General features: G+C 37.0%; 2 protein-coding genes across 4 annotated transcripts in view; one reads left to right on the plus strand and one right to left on the minus strand.

The window, feature by feature from the left end:
- The first annotated feature begins 2,311 nt into the window (after window positions 1-2,311).
- LOC124121424 (phosphatidylinositol N-acetylglucosaminyltransferase subunit A-like) lies at window positions 2,312-18,757 on the plus strand. Of its 3 annotated transcripts, XR_006859030.2 has the most exons (13): window positions 2,312-2,635; window positions 4,725-4,881; window positions 5,373-5,495; window positions 7,467-7,642; window positions 10,017-10,132; window positions 12,397-12,504; window positions 12,625-12,731; window positions 12,925-13,007; window positions 15,743-15,828; window positions 16,107-16,290; window positions 16,908-17,007; window positions 18,228-18,400; window positions 18,431-18,757. XR_006859030.2 is itself a non-coding variant. In XM_046484423.2 (12 exons), the coding sequence occupies exons 1-12, from the start codon at window positions 2,619-2,621 to the stop codon at window positions 18,285-18,287; spliced, it is 1,317 nt and encodes a 438-aa protein (XP_046340379.2). In that variant the 5' UTR covers window positions 2,312-2,618; the 3' UTR covers window positions 18,288-18,757. The 3 variants fall into 3 exon arrangements, 2 of the variants coding, with proteins under 2 accessions (XP_046340379.2, XP_048241148.1); XM_046484423.2 differs by having other exon boundaries at window positions 18,228-18,757; XM_048385191.1 differs by lacking the exons at window positions 18,228-18,400; window positions 18,431-18,757 and adding an exon at window positions 17,052-17,559 and having other exon boundaries at window positions 16,908-17,017.
- A 358-nt stretch (window positions 18,758-19,115) lies between these two features.
- The window catches only part of LOC124121432, a 94,284-nt gene continuing 92,192 nt past the window's right edge, over window positions 19,116-21,207 (minus strand). Inside the window, exon 35 of the mRNA XM_046484429.2 lies at window positions 19,116-20,851. Coding sequence (XP_046340385.2) covers window positions 20,744-20,851 — 108 coding nt within the window. The 3' untranslated portion in view covers window positions 19,116-20,743. The remainder of the gene's footprint in view (window positions 20,852-21,207) is intronic.

Here is a 21,207-nt window from a genome sequence, read left to right on the forward strand (position 1 = left end):
TCATTGTGTCGCTGCACAGTTGCAACCCCTGCATGCTGGGGATGCATGGTGCACCGTATGCAGATTGGCGTGGGAAGCACAGTGGAGGTCTGCTTTAAATGTCAAAACCTGCTGTTTTTTAAGGAATATATATGAATTAGGAAAGTCCAGCTGCTAATCGGTGAATGTTACTTTTTTTAAATTTTACATAACTTTTTCAAATATTTCTTTTAAATGTTTTTGTTCTTGAATTAATGTTTTCCACCGTTCATTTAAGTCTCTGTTATGTATTTACATGTGTGTGTGTTTTTGTTTATCATTTAAATTTGACATACCTTGCTTTAATATTTCTATTGAATGTTTTTGTTTCTTGAATTAATATACTAGTATTCCTCTGGTCGTTTATGTGTCTGTTATGTATGTACATGTTTGTGTTTTTTGTTTATCGTCCTCCAACTTTAGTCAGATGGGTTTTCACCGAGTTAATAAGAGTTCTAATAATTCTGACAATGGACAAAAAGTGTCAGCAATACGCCATGGTGGAGATGAAAGACCGACAGATTTAGGGAGAAAAAGAGAAGAAACCATGGTTCTTTCATTCAGCTTTCACAAATGATAACATTAATATCCGTTTCAGAAATAAAGAAGGTTGTTTGTATTACGAATAAATACACGAAAGTAAGTCAAATATTACACCAGTTAACTGAAGTACAGTCAAATATTACACCGGGTAACTGAAGTACAGTCAAACGTTACACCAGGTAACTGAAGTACAGTCAAATATTACACCAGGTAACTGAAGTACAGTCAAATATTACACCGGGTAACTGAAGTACGGTCAAATATTACACCGGGTAACTGAATTACAGTCAAATAAAACACCAGGTAACTGAAGTACAGTCAAATATTACACCGGGTAACTGAAGTACGGTCAAATATTACACCGGGTAACTGAAGTACAATCAAATATTACACCAGGTAACTGAAGTACAGTCAAATATTACACCAGGTAACTGAAGTACAGTCAAATATTACACCGGGTAACTGAAGTACAGTCAAATATTACACCAGGTAACTGAAGTACAGTCAAATATTACACCGGGTCACTGAAGTACAATCAAATATTACACCAGTTTACTGAAGTACAGTCAAATATTACACCAGGTAACTCAAGTACAGTCAAATATTACACCAGGTACCTGAAGTACGATCAATTATTACACCAGGTAACTGAAATATGAAAATACACATTTACAATAATTTAACAACGCAAATAGACTTCAACCAATCGCTTTTTCGCCGAATTTCCTTTTCAAAAGTAAACCGCAGACCATCTGGATTATTGTTTGTTTGTAATAACATGTTCTGTTTTGAAATATTGACACACGTGTCAGTTTCCCTTAGCATTGCTCGGCGTTCTAATTCACAATCTCTTACAGTGACTTTATTACATCTGCTAATAGTATCTGGTCCCTTGGATAGCGCGTAAAATAAAAATATATTCGATGAATATCGTTAAGGGCGTTTTATTCGTGTGTATTTCAGTTTTCGGAGAAAAGAAAATACGTTTTTGTTTGTATGTTTGCTTTGTTTGTTTGTTGTTTAACGCTGCACTCAGCAATATACCAGCTATATAACGGCGGTCTGTAAAAAATCGAACCTGGACCGTACAATCAGGTGACTGACAAAATTTAGATACTAATTTCCAATAACAGTTATTTTGCACTCTGTTTTATGATGTATGTAACATTGCTCAGTGAAATTGAGTATTGAGGAAAAGGGGGAAAGATAATTTTGCCACAGGTTTTACTTCTAATAATTTGTTCAGTGATGTACTGAAAAAAACCCGCAGTAATAATGCAAGTTTTGAATCAGTGAAAAGAAAAAAATACTTTATCTGTAACCATACTAACATTTTTGAAAAAAATGAATTGTTGGTTCATGATAAGCATTCAGTAGACAAACACATGACTTTTTATTAGACAATGCTTTTCTCTTCTCTGGATTTTCTTATGCTGGTTTCAAGCTAGATAGACTTGCTTTTATATTTTTTAATATAAACTGGCTTTGATAAAATAAAATATTCCGCAGTCATTGTGCAGGACTAAGTATTTAGCTGTTCTTAGTGACCCGGGTAGAATAGGCGGATGAACACAACATGGATGCGCATTTTTCTTTCCTTTAAAATTTCGAACATAAATATTCTTAAATGTAATCTGTCTGATATTCCGCACATTTATTCTTAAAAGACCAGTTGTTTTGCAGCTTGTATATGACTATTGGTATTTCCTGGTTCCGTAGGAGACATTGTCCGGGTTTTAGAGCTCTTCAGCGTCGGGAAATGCATAAAGTGTTCGTTTCCGGATTGTGAGTTTGACAACATGTACACAAATTAATATTGTTTTTCTGATAGATTGACTCTTTGCATTTACGCGAAATTACTTTCCCTCGATTCCAGGAGCCCTAGTGAAATGATGGGAACTATGTCGTATTTATTGCGGCGTGGTCTACCATGACTGTAAATTTAGCTTTACGATTGATACAGAAGTCGTCTGCTTGGCAGCTTCCGTGGTTGACGGCAGAAGAGGAGTTTCAACGGGCTTTCATCGTAGATCTGTTTGGTTCCTTCAGAAATAACAATGAAGCACAACATATGGTAACACATTTTCTGTATCTTAAACTTTTAGGGACAGTTTTCAAGAAATTATGCATTTATTGGAGTTCCTATACCGAAGAAAAAAATGGTGCATGATCAAGGCTGCATATTGAGCTTACAGAAATATCAAGCTCAGCAGTAGATACTAACAGCTTTACTCCACTAGCTTATAATGATAGCGAAACACTTAAAAATGGCAAATTTCTACTTGTCTTTATGATACCTTAACTATTGGGCAGTTTGACAAGGACTACACTACAGGACTAGTGCCAGTTTCTAAAGCTGAAGCTGGTGGCTAAAAGAGCCTATTTCTAAAATGGAACCACTGTTCACAGCCCTGTATATTTCAGTTACCGTATTTCCTCTATTAGAGGCCCAGGCTTCTATTTATTTTGGACAAGCCTTTGACCCGGTGTCAATTAGAGGAGGCCCAGAGGCGTCTATTGGAGGCCCGGCTTCTATTAATACCCTCATTTCACAAAGACCACGAATGTCCCGAATCGTCACAAAATGGAAATATTTTTGTTTTCGTAGATATGCGTAGATAAATCTCAATCAATTCTCGAAGTCCGTAGTTGAATCTTATTTGATTCCCAGATATCCGTGCAGTTTGCAGACGTTCGGGAAATCGTGGAAAAGTTTTATGTTTGTCTTGGAAGGGTCCACAAATTGAAATGTCATGGCTGTATCGTAATCAATTCTTACATACTTCCTATGTTCCATAACAGATTCGCAATTGGTTCTTATTTATTCATGATCATCAAGGACCGTTTTCTGACACACGTTGACTTACCGGAAGAGAAAGGGAGTCCTCATTATGTAATTTAGGTCCAAAAAAGGGATTATTTATTGTATCAATTGATCGACCCGGCGTCTAATAGAGGCCCGGCTTCTATTTTTTGCACTGAACAATTGACCCGACTTCTATGAGAGGCCGGCGTCTAATAGAGGAAATACGGTAGTTGTAAGATAGCATGGAACAAAAGGCAAAATCATTTTAAAATATCATCATATGCACACGTCTCAAACTCTCCTTTGTGAACCTTTTAAAAAGCGAAACATATTTCATGTACATGTATAGAATAAGAATTGTGCATTATTAATAACTAAACATTGGTCAGAAGACAGAAGATGCCATACAGATCAAGTGTTAAGGATCAGGTTCAGGAATTCACTGTGTATATTCATGCAGTCGTTGGTCATGTGTATACAGATTAATTAGTTCACATATTATGTGTTTACTTTATGATCAGATTAAACCTTACTGCTGTAATCCCTGAATATGTTTCGAATAGGTTTCCACAACTTCATATAGAAAGGTTATGAAATCAGCAAACAAATCTGAAAGGTTTTTATATGAATATAGTGTCCCCAACTGAAACTGATCTTATTGTTTCAATCCAAATGATAAAACATCTATGCACATATTTTTTTCATAAAATATTAACGGCATATACATAAGGATGCACAAACATTTTTACATGTTCCAGATTGGTTTGCTGAATAAATGTAAATTTATTGTATGGTAGGTCTTCTGAGTAGACATGGTAGAACATGTTGCTTTTCTGAAAATTTACTTAGTTCATCAATTACATTTAATTTTCTTGAATATATACAATAACATCGAGCCTTTTTCGCTTAGGGAGTTCCAGCCATAACCCAAAAATGGTAGTGATTACTTTTTTTATTACATTGATTGCCACCATGACTAAAAGTCCCCAACTTTTTTAATTCTACAATGAACACTCATACAGCAAGTAGTGTCATTGGTATTTCAGATGACTAACAATGGTTAACATACAAAAGGGCTATATGGTCTTGTTGGTGAGCAAATAAGATTTGCTTATTTTTCAGTATAATCAAACCTTTCAGCATTAGAAACTAACAGTTTAAGTCTTCTAGTCCTTATAATGATAACATATAGCAAAATCCTTAAAAAAGGCAAATTTCTATTAGTCTTTATGATACTTTAACTATTGGGCAGTTTGGCAAGGACTATAGGTCTAGTGCCAATTTCTAACGCTGCATTTGCATGTTTGGGAGGAACAAAGGCTCCATCGTCTTAGATGACTGTTGGTGACTATTTCAGCATGGTGTCTGACTTCTTCTACCCCAACATGGGAGGAGTTGAGAGTCACATATACCAGCTGTCTCACTGCCTCCTGGAACGTGGACACAAGGTTATTGTCATTACCCATCTCTATGGCAACAGACGAGGAGTCCGATATCTCTCCAGTGGTTTAAAGGTAAGTGTGATGATAGAACAGTCTTGGATCGTCTTTGCAAGAACATCTCACTCTGTTTGTTTGATATTAAAAGTCATTGCTTGGCACCTGTGCATTTTCTGTAATTGTCAGTGAATCATATTAATATGCAGAGGAATCATTTTTTTAGCTGTTTGTGTATGTTCTATGATATTTTTTCCCCCTGTAGCTACTCAAACCAAAAAGAGGTAATGCTCATCTCAAGTTGTCATAATCCTTGCTAACCCCCACACAGACAGGTTAGAAATTTGCATAATTGATGTTTTATAACGACTTGCAACTTTTGAACCTATCAATTGTTATGCATACTATCGGCAACACTATGGGTATTTTTGAATTCCTCTCGATAGAGTACTGTCGTAGGGCAAACAATTGCAGTACATCGATAGTTTGATATATTGTTACACTCCTAAAGATTATCATGTGTGTCTGATTCATGCACATTCCTGACCGATTGTTCTTTGTGATTACAGGTGTACTACTTGCCGTTCCCCCCTTTCTACAACCAGTGCATACTGCCCACCATCTACACCACCTTCCCCTTACTGAGGAATATATTCATTAGAGAAAAGATTTCAATAGTTCATGGACATTCCGTAAGTATCACTGGAGTCAGTTTTCAATTGTGAGTCACCATGACAGCTGATTGTCACACCAGACCATCTTTACAAGTATCCCTGCTTCAGGAAACATGATCTAGTTATATGAAGCAGTGTTTCCTGTGGGCTTTGTGTCTCGCCATAGGGTATAAGAAAATATGGAACATTACTAAAATATGCCATTCAGTTTCATTTCCATAAAATTATAACCTGTTTTTGATGGACCAAACTGACTTGAATGTCAAAGGCTTCACTTTGACTGTGTGTATTAGCAAGCTTGTTATTCTATTTTCTTTTTACAATCATGGTACTTTTTTAGATGCATTTACCATGCCACTGCAAGCAATGTGTTACCAGCCAATACCCAGTATACTGTAAATTTTGACATTAACGCAAGCGGGAATTAAATGAGAAAAATACCAACTTGAATATAAACACAAACACGGTTTATTGAGCAGCAGTTGTAACAAGTACATAAAATTGTCATTCAAAGAATAGGAATTACACAATAGGCATCTGTTGAGTTATCACTGCTGGAGTCAAACTAGGCATCATTGACTACTCCACTTCAAGTTTGTTGACACCTTCTCTGCATACCAATCAGTCAACTGTTGTTGGTTAAATTATTTTTTTGTCTTTAATCCTCCTTAATGCCAGTCAACAGAATAAACATATAAACTGTTTATTGGTTTTACGGAAGTGTTTTACTTAGCGCTAATAAGCGGTGCTATTTAAGGTAAGGAAATGTATCATTCCCCTGGGGACGGGATGGGGGTTGTCACATTAATATTGAGTTGCATTTTTGGTTTGGGGTCAGCAGTCATTTTAATTTTGAATCGCATAAATTTCAAGATTTACAGTATATTACGTGATAGAAATGATGTGAGGATGCCCTTAACACTTACCTGATGAAGTACAAGCATCTGTACCCAAATGTCACATTGAAACAATATAGAAGTTGAAATCCATAAGTCAACTCTGCCATCATTAATTCGGCAGTAGGGAGACATGATAAGATTTGAGTGTTTTACAAAGGATCTGGCTTCTGAGTTATCTCCCTTTGATCATGTTTGATCACTTTTCGTTTATTTTCAGTTAATACCATATTATGTTAATTATTTTAAGTCAGCTGTCAATATTAATAAGTAAGGAATTTGAGTGTGTGTACTATTTAGCTTATATTCATTTTTATGTGCATATATTTGTCCTAAGGCAGATTTTCTCAACTTGTTGAGCATGTGGATTGGCTTGTTCTAGTTCAGCAGTTGTACTTTTAAGTTTGTGTAATTGTTCATGGGAATCCTGCAACTTATCTGGAGCTCTGTAAGTTAGTTTTGTTTTGTAACAACTCGTGAAATGGTGAGAGGGACTGAGACCTGAGAGGAATTTTACGGTTTCAGCCACAGCTCACAGAATTATCTCCCCTTTAATTGTGCAGGATTAGAACATGTGTCTGACCAAAGACATCTATATAATATATATCTATATACGTCTTTGGTCTGACTCATCATATTCTTTGGGCTTTTCCATAAAATTGGTAGGGGGTCGGACAAAAAATAAAATTGATCATACTTACTTTCGTTGTTATATCTTTTGTACCAGTATGATAAAAGGGTTGTGAGACATGTAGGATCAGAATTTTTGTTTGAAATTTTTCTATTTTTCATTTGACATTTTTGTGAAATTTGGCATTAATATTATGTTATTTTTGTGTTTATGAATTACATGGGAACAACGTCAGACATGTTATAATTACAATAAATAAAAGTGATAGAACTGGAATATTGTTTAAAGCTCACCTATCTCACTCACTACAATAAATAGAACTTTTGGAATTGTTTTCACTTTTCTCTGTTCTAGAATCAGAAAATACATAAACCAAACATAAAGAAAGTATTGTCAAAGGATGATTTAGCACCCAATGGTGATGCCTGTGTTTGTAACATATCTCATTTATTGTTGCTGCAGGCGTTCTCCACCTTGGCGCATGAGGCCATGCTGCATGCACGCACGCTGGGGCTGAAGACCGTGTTCACCGACCACTCGCTGTTTGGGTTCGCAGATGCCAGCTCAATTCTTACAAACAAAGTGCTGAAGTTTTCTCTAGCTGACTGCAACCACGTGATATGTGTCTCCTACACCAGGTGGGTGTATGGAATCGGGGAAACAGGTCCTCAGTAACCTTGTTGAAAGAGATTTTTGAGATTTTTGTTGTTGTTTAACGCCTAACTCAGCAAACCAGTGATTGCCATCATGAGCATCTATCACTGCTACGATGACATGCAATGAACCAAGTTAGTGAGCCTGACTACTCGATCCATTTAGCAACTGTAGAAACTGGCACTAGTTTAGTCCTTACCAAACTGCCCAATAGTTAAGGTATCATAATGACTTGTAGAAATTTGCCATTTTTGTGATTCTGCTATATGTTATCATAGTAAGGACTGGTTGACTCAAAATGTTTTTATCGCTGATATAGTCACCACTTGCGTCAAGTACCTGGGGACCTATTTTCTTTCCCAGAATCCCAACTGATGAAGAGATGATTGAAGGGAGTGCTTACATGGCATGGATTGTTGCTTATAGCACTGACTGCTTGGTCAAGACTTGACATTGGTGTAATATTACTGACTACAGCCTCACACAACGTTCACTCACTCAGGTTTTTAATATGATATTAAAAGAAAATGGCATCATTAACACAATAAAGGACATTTTCTGAATTAAATGTGTTTCATGTGACAGGTTTTAATATCTATAACATACTCCATTGCAATTCGCAGAAAGGGTCCCTGTCTAGAAGGATCATGTTGTGTAATAATACTGACAGCAGATCAGTAATGTGTGATCAGTACACACCAGGCAGTATTATATGACTGTAAACAGACAAATTTGAAGCCTAGTGTAGCAGGTCGTGGAGTCATCCCACAGATGACATCCTTACCTTGTCAGCTTGCTGACGGGGTTAACCTCTTCGGTCATGTGGACAAGGCGTCTGACCTCGGATCAGAAGGTCCGTGGTTCGAATCCCATCACGGGACTCGGAAATTTTATGGCCGCTACACTAGCAAGCCCTGACTCTGTATCATTTTATACTGATGTGTGTCATTATCCACCGACTGTGTGTCACAGCGTTAGAAATTGGCACTGGTCCTGTAGTCCTTACCAAACTGCCCAATAGTTAAGGACGAGTAGAATTCTGTCCTTTTCAAGGGTTTTACTGTATGTTATCATTATAAGGACTATTTGACTAAAACTGTTAGTTTCTATCGCTGTGTCATCAATCAAACAAACAAACAAATCCTGACTGTATCATCGTGCCCTGACTGTGTGTCATCTTATCCCAACTGTGTGTCATCAAACAACCACACAAACAAACAAACAAACAAACAAACAAACCCTGACTGTATCATCGTGCCCTGACTGTGTGTCATCCTATCCCAACTGTGTGTCATCAAACAAACACACAAACAAACAAACAAACAAACAAACCCTGACTGTATCATCGTGCCCTGACTGTGTGTCATCTTATCCCAACTGTGTGTCATCAAACAAACACACAAACAAACAAACAAACAAACAAACAAACAAACAAACAAACCCTGACTGTATCATCGTGCCCTGACTGTGTGTCATCTTATCCCAACTGTGTGTCATCAAACAAACAAACAAACAAACAAACAAACCCTGACTGTATCATCGTGCCCTGACTGTGTGTCATCTTATCCCAACTGTGTGTCATCAAACAAACACACAAACAAACAAACAAACAAACAAACCCTGACTGTATCATCGTGCGCTGACTGTGTGTCATCTTATCCCAACTGTGTGTCATCAAACAAACACACAAACACACAAACAAACAAACAAACAAACAAACCCTGACTGTATCATCGTGCCCTGACTGTGTGTCATCCTATCCCAACTGAGTGTCATCAAACAAACAAACAAACAAACAAACAAACAAACCCTGACTGTATCATTGTGCCCTGACTGTGTGTCATCCTATCCCAACTGTGTGTCATCAAACAAACAAACAAACAAACAAACAAACAAACCCTGACTGTATCATTGTGCCCTGACTGTGTGTCATCCTATCCCAACTGTGTGTCATCAAACAAACACACAAAAAACAAACACACAAACAAACAAACAAATCCTGACTGTATCATTGTGCCCTGACTGTGTGTCATCTTATCCCAACTGTGTGTCATCAAACAAACACACAAACAAACACACAAACAAACAAACACACAAACAAACAAACCCTGACTGTATCATCGTGCCCCAATGGCTGTAGACTACATATTAACTGGCTTGCTTAGACTAGATGTTTAAAATCAGCTGGAATATTGCTGAGTACGGTTTAGAACAACATACAGTGACATAAGTCCCTCATTTGGAAGATACATGTTTGTCTGAAACAATCTAATCAGATTCTAATTCAGTATATGAAAAGTTTGCAAACTCTGATCCTCTGTTTATGTATATTTAGTGTATGATTTACCCTTGTTGTAGTAAAGAGAACACAGTGTTGAGAGCTCGGATCAACCCAGAACTTGTATCAGTTATACCTAACGCGGTGGATGCTACCATGTTTATGCCGGACCCAACCAAGAGGAACCCAGATAAAAGTAAGAACTCTGCTACCATAGTTACCAATGGTTGGACTTTTTCCAGATATCCACTTTATCTTGGATTTCATGTTTATTGAGGTCAAATAAACGCAAATCCTTTTTTTTGCAAAGATTTGGTGAAAAAGTGCTCAGGAACTTTTTATTTTGAAAAAAAGAGATCATCAGATTGTATTGCCACTAGTCTTACAGTCCTTGCCAAACTGCCCAATGGCGAATGGATGATAAGAACTTGTAAAAAAGTTTCATTTTTAAAGGGTTTTGCTATTTCTTATTTATATAAGGACTAGTGGACTAAAAATGTTAGTTTCTATTGCTGCAGTTGGATAGTAAATGGACATATACTTTCAATGAGGAAAATGAAATGTCACTGGAACGTCTGTGATTGATTTTTCCAGTGTATTTTGTCTCCATTTTGTTCTTTGTGAACAGAATGAAAATATGAAGCACTGGAGAATCAAGGATGTACAGCAAGTTAAACAAACTGTTTTCGAAAAATTGATTTTGGGCAATAATTGTTTTGATTGTTTAAAGTATTTCGAAGAGAAAGGAACTCATTCAGTATTTTTCAACGTGTAAGTACTTTAGCAGTGTAGGTTAAAGATTAATTTTAAAGGCATACACTTAGGAGGTTAGCATTGTTTTCAATGTAGAGCTAGGTCACCTGTAGATTTAACACGCTAAATTGAATATAGGACCAAATGCGCTCTACATTGAAAACAAAGCATGTTATCTCCTTTCTACCATCATGACTAAATAAAACACGAACTCTTTGGTGTTAGCAAATATAATGAGTGAAATGGCATGGGTCGAGTCCAGTCCAGTCCCTCAAGTAAACTGAGCAAGCATTGCAAAGGTTTTTATCTACACCTCATATCACTATTATGACGTCATATCACTCACTGTGACACAAAAGATATAACGTCACAGTTGGATATAGAAAATCACAAAAAAGCAAGCTCTCTGTTGTCCTAAAAACTTGAAATACATTCTCTTTGTGGTTTCTGTCCTTTTTTCTGCACGAAATGTACTGTCACACATCCTTTCAAGTTTGAATATTGTTGTAACTGCAACTTTCCATTTTGTAGCCTATAATTGTAGATATGATTATTTATATATGCCTACCGACAGTGAAAGAAGTACTCTTCTGAAAATATTAGGTTTCGCGGTAATGCGGACCTCAAATCAGCTGTTTCAATCAGAGGAGGTTCATTGTGATTTGATACCTCTGATTGACCAATCAAAATTGAGTATTTTCAAAATTCTTGGTAGAATATCTAGTAATGCCCACGAGACTGAAATCACTTAAAATGTATCTTTATCTAACAGCAGCTATCTGAAAGTCTAGTAATGCCCACAAGACTGAAATCACTTAAAATGTATGTTTATCTGATAGCAGCTTTCTGAATGTCTTAAGCTTCAGTGCAGTTACCTTGTTGTTTGCACGGAGCTCTAACTTTTTGATTTGACTACCTGGAGCTAATATGGCACAATCAGTTAAAAATGTGTTTGTATTAGTTTTATTTGTCTAACTGCTCTGCCTTTGATGAATGAATGAATGAATGAATGAATGAATGAATGAATGAATGAATGAATGCTGGCTACTGTGTGTCTGTTTCAAAGAGAATGAGTGAGCAAGTTGGGTTTAACGTCACTTTTAACAGTATTCCAGTTATATCATGGCATGTCAGTTAATGTGGGAGTCAAGCCCAAAGTTATGCAGGTACCCATGACCACGGGTGTGGTGCTGACAATCCCAGAAACATAATCTGGGTGAACTGTGTAATGGAACCTAACAGTCATCGGTATCTGGTGTGTCCAAGGGATGCAACTCTGCACATCGAATTGCGGCGCTTAGACAACTAGGCCACCAAAGTCTACTCTGTATCGTGAGATACCAGAACTGTTTCCTCGTTTCATGAAGGGGGCACAGGTGGCCCAGTCGTCTAAGGCACCACAATTCGCTGTGCAGAGTTGCGTCCCTTTGGCACGCCAGGAACCTATGATTGTGGGTTCAAATCCCGATTCGTCCCGATTATGTTTCTAGGTTTGTCCACACCATACCCGTGCTCATAGGTTTCACCAAAGCGGTAAACTTCTGAGACCTGCATCACTTCGGGCTTTCCTCCCACATTAAGCTGACACGCCGTGATATAACTGGAATACTGTTAAAAGCGGCGTTAAACCCAACTCACTCACTCGTTTCTCAAACTTGGTACAACACTGGAGCTGGTTTAGTATTCTCTATGTGTGTTGTGTTTCAGTCACAGTGGTGGTCGTCAGTCGCCTGGTATATAGGAAGGGCATGGACTTCCTGGTGGGTATCATCCCCCAGATCACAGCCAGATACCCAGACGTGCAGTTTATCATAGGTCAGAGTTATTTATTGCTTTGCTGTACTTTTTATTTGTTAAACTGATTAATCAGCCAACTTTCCCCTGAGGAGATCCTGTAAGTGAGGTCCCAATGAGTCTATGCCTATCATGTTTCAGGGGGAGACGGGCCGAAGCGGGTTGTTCTGGAGGAAGTGAGAGAGCAATATGAACTTCACGACCGGGTCACTCTGCTAGGTCCACTCAAACACGACCAAGTTCGGGGCGTAAGCTGCAACTGTTTCCTCATTTACAAAGTTTTACAAAATTTAGTAATTTCAGTAACTTGTCTAGTTGCCCTTTTGTCATGGTAAACTATCAAACGTACTGAAAAATATGATTAATCCTGGAATTAAACCATGAAAAGGTTCATTCTGTGACACATTATCTATCAATGATAACAAATGACTGTTCCTTCAGGTTCTTGTTCAAGGGGATATATTGCTGAATACGTCCCTGACTGAGGCATTCTGTATTGCCATAGTGGAGGCAGCATGCTGTGGGTGAGTCACAAATCGTATGCCTGTAGATCATCTGTCCGCCAGTCTGTTAACTTTCCACTTGTCTGAACTGAGTGGAAGGACAAGCATGAAGCTAGGATTTGTTTTTGACAGTAAAATATGAACAATACTTTGTTAAAAAAAAACTTCAAACTTTGAAAATATTTAACATGTTTAAGGAATTGTTAAAAAACCACAAGGCTCACACACAACATGTGAAGCCCATTTTGGGTGTAGACCTTGATGATATGGCTGGAATATTGCTAAAATGAGGTGTGGAAATACATTCACTCACTCAACTTACTAATAGTGTTTTGGATGGTGTCCCTAAAACGTAATGAGTATCATCCAGATACAGCTTCATGTTCAACTCTCACATTGAAACTACTGCCATTGTTACCCCCCTGGATCCCACACGGACATATATGTCTCTCGTCTTTTAACCCTCACTTTGAAGTTGAATAAATCTCAAAACATATTATGCTCGCACATACAGTAACACTTTCCATTCTGTGGGAAATTCTCTTAATGATGTCATCCGTATGTGGTTAAGCAAAATTACTGAAAATTAGGTTCATTATAATTATTGCTACTTTGACAATAGCCCTGAGTGGTTTATTCACCCTGCATTGTTTTATTGTAAGATAAACAACGACCATGAGTCGTTTAGTGTTTAGTTCTGATATGAGACATCAACATATGTACAGCCTCTTTATGTATGTCAATAAAATGTAAAATGGTCGATTATTTGTCGATTAACTGCACCTTTCCTCCCAATACCAATTGATTGTCATATCTCTCCCACTTTTGGGTGTGATAGTTCGGCCACTGCGTTTATCTGCATCTCCCAGCTACATCATTGGGAAACATCTAACTCGACATTTTCCCCTAAAAAATAACGTCATCCAATTTAAGACATCATCAATTTGCGATCACATGTTCTGATCTCCAGAAATGAAGTCAAGATAGAACAAGGTTTTATCTTGAAAAAAAAACATGCTTTGTTCCTTATTGTTCTTTGAGATTTATTGGGTAGCTATGTTATATATTTATAAATCACCTTTCACAGTGTTACTTCTTGTATGTTTTGAAATCAGGACATCATTTTTATGAATAAGGACCCAGATATTTACATGGAGACTTCAAACAAGCACATTAGTGATCAGGGGTATCTGTTATTTAGTATTTTATTGATGAAGTCACCAATCATCATTCTGTAACGTTGCAAATAACCCAAGAACCGTTTAGCATGTTTTAGAAAATATGCAGACATGAACGCCAAAGTGAACTTTCCACCATATTGAATAGTGTCAACAAGATCACATTTCCTGTATGCTGGTTTTGAGATATATTTCACACTCAGATGCCCTACATTCATGCCTGAATTCCTGAAACATTTTAGCATCATATGACAAATTTAGTTTGTCTAACACAAATGCTCCTGATGAAATCAAGCGAAATAAACAAGGTGTGAAAACGAACGCTGTGCTTGGAAAACTACTTGTTTGTAAAGCAAACAAAGCCATATTCAGATCTTACACTGTTACACTGTTACTCTCCTATTCGTTGCATACGATGACTCATTTTTCAGAATAAGGATGGGAAGAGTATCATGGGAAGAATAAGGGAATTAGAAATAGATACATTTCAATGATTTGGTAAATTTAACATGAATTATGAAGGTTCATAATTTCTGCATGATGCCAATGCAAAATCATGCATTATTTAACTGCATTTCTGACTATTTCTCTTTGTTACAATGGAAAACATAAACACAAACAGCAATACTCAGATTGTCAGATTGTATCTGATTACTTGTCTCAAAACAAAAGCTGAATATATAACTTTAACAAAATGGGTATTTTTTTGAAAAATACACATGCACACATTTGTGAAAGGAATTTATAAAAAATTATTTGGGGCACTTGATTGACGGAACTTTAATGTCTAACGATTTACCAGCTGCACTTTTTTCGTCAGACTTATTTTTTACGAAATTACACCACACGTGTTGTATAATATAATCATTTGTTTGATCCTTTTCGTAGCCCCGCCCTGAAAGGTTATTTGTGTATTGTATATGTAACGTTTTACATATGATTGCAAAAACGTAGGCATCAAGGGGTTAAAATTTTGATGTCATTATGTTGTTCAGATTTTGGAAGTATTTTGTGCTCTTACAGTTTATATATAGCTGTCAAATAATTTTTGGGGGTTGCAGGGTTAAAAATTGGCACTTGTCCTATAGTCCTGGCCAAACTGCCCAATAGTTAAGGTATTATAAGGACGAGTAAACATTTGCCATTTTTAAGGGTTTTGCTATATATCATCATTATAAGGACGAGTGGACCAAAATGTTTGTTTCTACTGCTGGGTTGCACAGTAGTTTTATTGATGTGTGATTAAAAGTGTCGAAATTTACTGGATTTGTTTACACATAACAAAGTTTCTGACAACAGTTATCTTATATTTGCAATTCATTTTTGACCGTATAGTATAGGAATTTAGATATCATTCGTAAGTTCTCTGCGTAAGTTTATAGCCAGAGGTAGACCCAGTACCGTGCGACTGCAATTCTCACACAACATTCACTTTTCAGAACTCCTGCAAATGTGTGTCAGAAAATTAATTTGTCATTCAGAGGGTTAAACTGTGACATCTACGTCACTATATGGCTCGAATATTGCCGATGTGACGTTAATTTTTAACTCACTCACTCACTCATTTCTGTGTTGTAGGCTTCAGGTCGTAAGTACGAGAGTCGGGGGTGTTGGGGAGGTGTTGCCCCCTGATCTCATCTACCTGGCAGAACCCAATGTCAAAGGTCAGTGCTGAGCACTTTGAAAATGAAAGTAGAATCACTTATGTCAATAGTTGAGCAACTATGACCAAATTGAAACCCCAAGAGTACGGGACCCACTTTCACAAAATGATCTTAGTCTATTGTAACTCCTATTTAACATAGGCTTACAATGATTATATACCAAAATAGAATAGTGGTCATTCTATCAACCATCACTAAAACCTACTGTGATAATACTTGTTTTTGAAGATTGCTGTCATTGAAAGGTTCTTTACCAACTTCACAACTTGTTTTTGCAGCTCTGGTCGAGGAACTTGAAAGAGCAATCAAGGACAAAAAACATGGCAGAGTTGTCTCCCCTCACGAAGCACACGAGAGAATTCAGGACCTTTACACATGGCGCAATGTTGCAAAGAGAACAGAAGTAGTGTACAATACAGTTAGCCAGAAGCCAACACGAGACCTTCCTGATCGACTTTTGAGGTTAACAATCAATACTGTTTCTAGTTTTATTTCTAATGGTCATAAGGGAAAAGTCTTAAGCATAATTATTTTTTTCAAGAAATTTTGTGGGGATAAAATCCCAGCTCCCCCCAAAGATATTGACAATTGGTCAAATTAGTTCAGCTGACCAATCAGTTTTGCACATGAGCATTTCAGCTTGTTTTGTTTGTTGTTTTATGCCGCACTCAGCAATATTCCAGTATATGACGGCGGTCTGTAAATAATCAAGTCTGGACCAGACAATCCAGTGATTGACATCATGAGCATCGATCCACGCAATTGGGATACGAAGACATGCATCAATCAAGTCAGCGAGCCTGACCACCCGATCCCGTTAGTCACCACTTACGACAAGCATAGTCGCCTTTTATGTCAAGCATGGGTTGCTGAAGACCTATTCTGACCAAGTTCTTCACAGGTCATATTTTAAGTTGTGGCAGTGTGGTAGCCTAGTGGTTAAGCATTTGCCCATGATGAAGACATGGATTTGCTTCCCAACATGGGTACATTATGTGTGTCCCCAGCATTATATTGCTGAAAATTAAAACCGTATTTCCAGCATCATGAAGTTAATTATAAGGAATGTTGCATTGCAGGTACTACCAGTGTGGCCCACTGTCCGGGAAGCTGTTTGTGATTGCTGCTGTCCTCAATGTAGCAGTCTTGTGGATTCTGCAGTGGTTGTGGCCCGATAATGTAAGTGTTAGTTTATATTACATATTTCATCTGTGATAAGAGTGTTGAAACATGATCTTTACTGAAAACCTGGCTTTTGACTAACCAGTCGTTCGTGAAGACAGTTAATTGTGGTAAACTGCAACTTGCTGCATAAACTACTCCAGGCTGTTACGACGATGATCATCATGATGCCAGGGTCAGTTTGTTGAACAGACACTTTAACCCTGATTGACACAGCTATTGTAGAACAACTATCAAAACTTTGAAGATTTGAGAAGATTAGAATTGTTTACTAAATGAATCATGCATTGTAAAGATCAACACACCAAGGAGCTTGGTGCAGGTGCAACAGCGGCAGAGAAGAAAACCAACTGTCCATTCCTGATCAATAATGGAGTGCTCGAACAATAGATGAATGATGTCACAGATATGTTTTGATATTACTTGCTGTTTCTTTCTTTGTTTATTTAACGCTGCACTCAGCAATGTTCCAGCTATATGATGGCAGTGTGTAAATAATCGAGTCTGGACCAGACAATCCAGTGATTGACATCATGAGCATTGATCCATGCAATTGGGATACAATGACATGCATCAACCAAGTCAGCGAGCCTGACTACCCGATCCCTTTAGTCGCTTCTTACGACAAGCATTGTCGCCTTTTTAGGCAAGCATTGGTTGCTGAAGACCTATTCTACTCCAGATCTCTACAGGTCCGATATTACTTGCATCTGTTTGGAGATATGGCAAAAGTTGGCATAAGTTGGACTTGGTAAGCAAACAGACAAGCTCTGTCATGCGATGAAAAGATCTGAGGCGGAAGCAAGCAGACTGGGCACTGGCCCCTTTGTTGAAATTGGACAGTGAGAGATTTTTTTCATTTGGGGGACGATTTCATCTGTCAGTTTCCATGTTTACTTGCTGCAAGAGTGTGCAGCCGACTTTGACTGTGAACGGAGGGCGGATTTGTTGTGTAATTTTGGAGGAAGGCATGGGGTCCCTTTTTATGTTAAGTCTCCACGTCGACTCTATTTTAGTTTAAGTCTTTTAAATTGATAGACAGGACTAAAGTGCAAATTAACTTTATGTACATGCCACTTTTGATGTTTTGAATGAGATATTTGCAATTCTGGAAAGTTGTTCCTAGCCATGATTGTGGCACCTTCAGAATCATGTTTATAAACTTTAATCTAAAGGTTTGTCATGTTATAAACAGGATACCTTTTTTTTCTCTCAAGACAATAGAGCCTGCCCCTGTATTTTCAACACCTGTTCCATGGAAGAAGACAAGAAGATGATATTGCAACCGTCATTGTAAAATTTGAAGTATATATAAGTTATCACATCAGGGTGTTTGACAAACTGGTACGAACAAGACATAAAGATATGCATATGTTGCATTATAGACTTACATCTAGTCTCTGAAATGAACATCTTTTTTCAGAAAAAAAGTTGTTAAATTATCTTAATAAAATATAATAAAAAGAAGCCCAGAGACTCTTCATTTTCAGAAACTGCAATATTCTAGACCTGCCCACTATAATAGACTTGCATGAGCTGTGTTGGATATATTTGTTTCAGAGTCTATATGACAGGCTATTGGATAGCAGGCTATTGGTGTTATATTGCCCATGTCACCTCTAGATTGCAATGCATGGATAAAGTGATAATTATCTTAATATCTATTGCAATCACCCAGTACTATTATCTTTTTTATGTAAACCAGTATATATGTTACATACAATAAATTATTATTTTCTTATATATATATATATATATATTCATTTCTTGACTGTTTTTGTTGTTGTAAAGAAACATTTGAATTATGTACTTGGTGAACTTTTGAAAAAAAACAAAAAAAACAACTATAATTTCACAGAGTGAATAGCAGGCTGCCTTTATGACTAATCTTTTTAAAATATGATCAGAAAGAAATGGTATTTATCTTGTTCATCTCATCGAATGACAATGAAAATGATGATCATATTTGTTTCAGATAGAATATGTTCATAATAATATAACTGTACATAAAAGGTATCACATCGAGGAATACTAGCTCGAGTGACAGAGGAAGTCAATCATGAAGGTGAACATTTCTAAAGCTAATATAAATGATGATACACTGACAAATTTTAAACCTTTTATTCAGCATGATATCTTGCCAATGAGCAGTTCATCACAAATCCACTATAGATTTCCTCAACAAAAATAACTCGTGCAATAAACAAGAACAGTTTCTTCACAATAAATAATTGATAAATATAGGTACTCATGAAAACAGGGATATGTATTCAATCTGAAAGAGATTACATCCTTAATGGTCAATAGTTCATAGATTTTATAAATGTTAATAGTAATCTGTCTCAATTGAATACACGGCCCCAAACTTTTGCAGTTTGTGTATGTTCACAGTAAAAATATCATTTAAAAGAACATCCAAATAAGGAACAGTACCTAAAACATACACAATATTCATAAGGAAGTTACAATATAAAGGACGAGAAAATGAAACAGTTGCAGAAGTGACAAGTCAGATTCTTGCTTACAAATGTCGTACTCCCAGTATGTCTTCTCGGAAAGGTGAAATGAACTGCACCTGCCAAAACCTTACGTGTCTACCAGCCAGAAGCAGTTCTTTGAGATTCTTTGTTGATGTAACCTCAGCAGATTGTCAGACCGAGTCTAAAGCTATGATTACCAGAATGGGGCTTCAGATTCGAGCAATATTCTCTGACAGCAGTCTATATAGCCTATAGTTATTTTATTCACGCATCAACTTACAAAGACTTACTTCACATACGCACAGAGCATGTGGTTTAAGGCACATTCTGTAATGATAGTGAAGATATTGATGAACCTTCTGCTTCTTCAAACTGAAGATACTAAACCTGATGACATTTCACCAAGTCCATGTGTAACATGAAGTACAAATACAAAAGAATCTTGGTCTGATTTACAAACACAACTTATATGGTGTGCAAGTTGAATTGATTTTGACATGTTCACCTTTGTTGTGTTATACATCTGAAACCTCAAGCTGCCCAAGGTGAATGACAGAAATGTTATTACGGAAAACCTATATAATATAGATTCCACTGCAGAAGCGCCCAATTTCTGTAAAATATATATATAATAAACAGGCTAATAGTTAAAGACTAAGCCTAGAAAGCTAAAATGCAATGTAATTACAAGAAATAAGACTCCCATTGTCTCACTTATATTCGGACTTCAAATGAAATGAGGGTTTTTTTCAAGGTCACCCGTTTGGTGTCCCACCATGTCAACACACATTGCCGTGTGCTGGAGTTATGTTATTGGTGAGGTCACTTTATACAGTACCCCAGTATATGTATATATGCATTACACCTACACATGATTTTAAACTTTCTTCGGACAGAATGAGACTACGAGTAGCCAAGAAATGTAATGGTACAAATGTTGCTTCAAGCAAGTTCTTGTGTTTCCAGGAAGTCTGGAGAATTAAATGTGAAGTGACATACACATTTCATGAGAACCACTTCAACAGACCACAATGTCAACAACTTTCAACAAGAAATTCAACAATATCCTTTACACCATCACAGTCATTGCTTAGACACAGAATTCACAATGAATTCACGAAACCATTGACACATTAGTCAACTTAACAATATATGAGAGAACAAATCAAGGAAATCATGACGTTATCAGAATTACACCGAGAATTCTGGCACATGAGAAAGAATGTCTTCAGGTTCATCCGATTCTTATCAGTTCATTTGAATTCATGCTTCGACAGTGAAGCAGCCATTGACATGTCAGGGAGAGGTTTAGTGAAGTCGTCTTTGCCCATTAGCCAGTAGGTAGTCATCACTCCCTTGCCCTGAAGGAGTGAAATAAAACAGCAATTACACTTGTGTGTTTTCTTGTTGAGCATGGTTCATACAGAGCCCCATTTATAACGACTTTCAAGGCAATGATCACACTTTCCACAGCAAAAATTAAGATCCAAGTGTGATTTAAAACAGATTTATTTGGGGAATCTTATTTGACCATCCAAATACACTATTAATTTACCATACCAGTATCTAAATGGAGCTGTTAAGAACGAATATTTTGGTACATACAGTAAACTACGGTTATAGCGAACTGACAGACATAACAAACTTACTTTTTTGGTCCCGACTATTTGCTGTAGTTATGCTGTATATATGCTTATAAAGAACTACGGTTATAACG

The sequence above is a fragment of the Haliotis rufescens genome, unplaced genomic scaffold, assembly GCF_023055435.1.
Source record: "Haliotis rufescens isolate VD_foot unplaced genomic scaffold, xgHalRufe1.0.p SCAF_55, whole genome shotgun sequence".
In the NCBI taxonomy this organism is placed as follows: domain Eukaryota; kingdom Metazoa; phylum Mollusca; class Gastropoda; order Lepetellida; family Haliotidae; genus Haliotis; species Haliotis rufescens.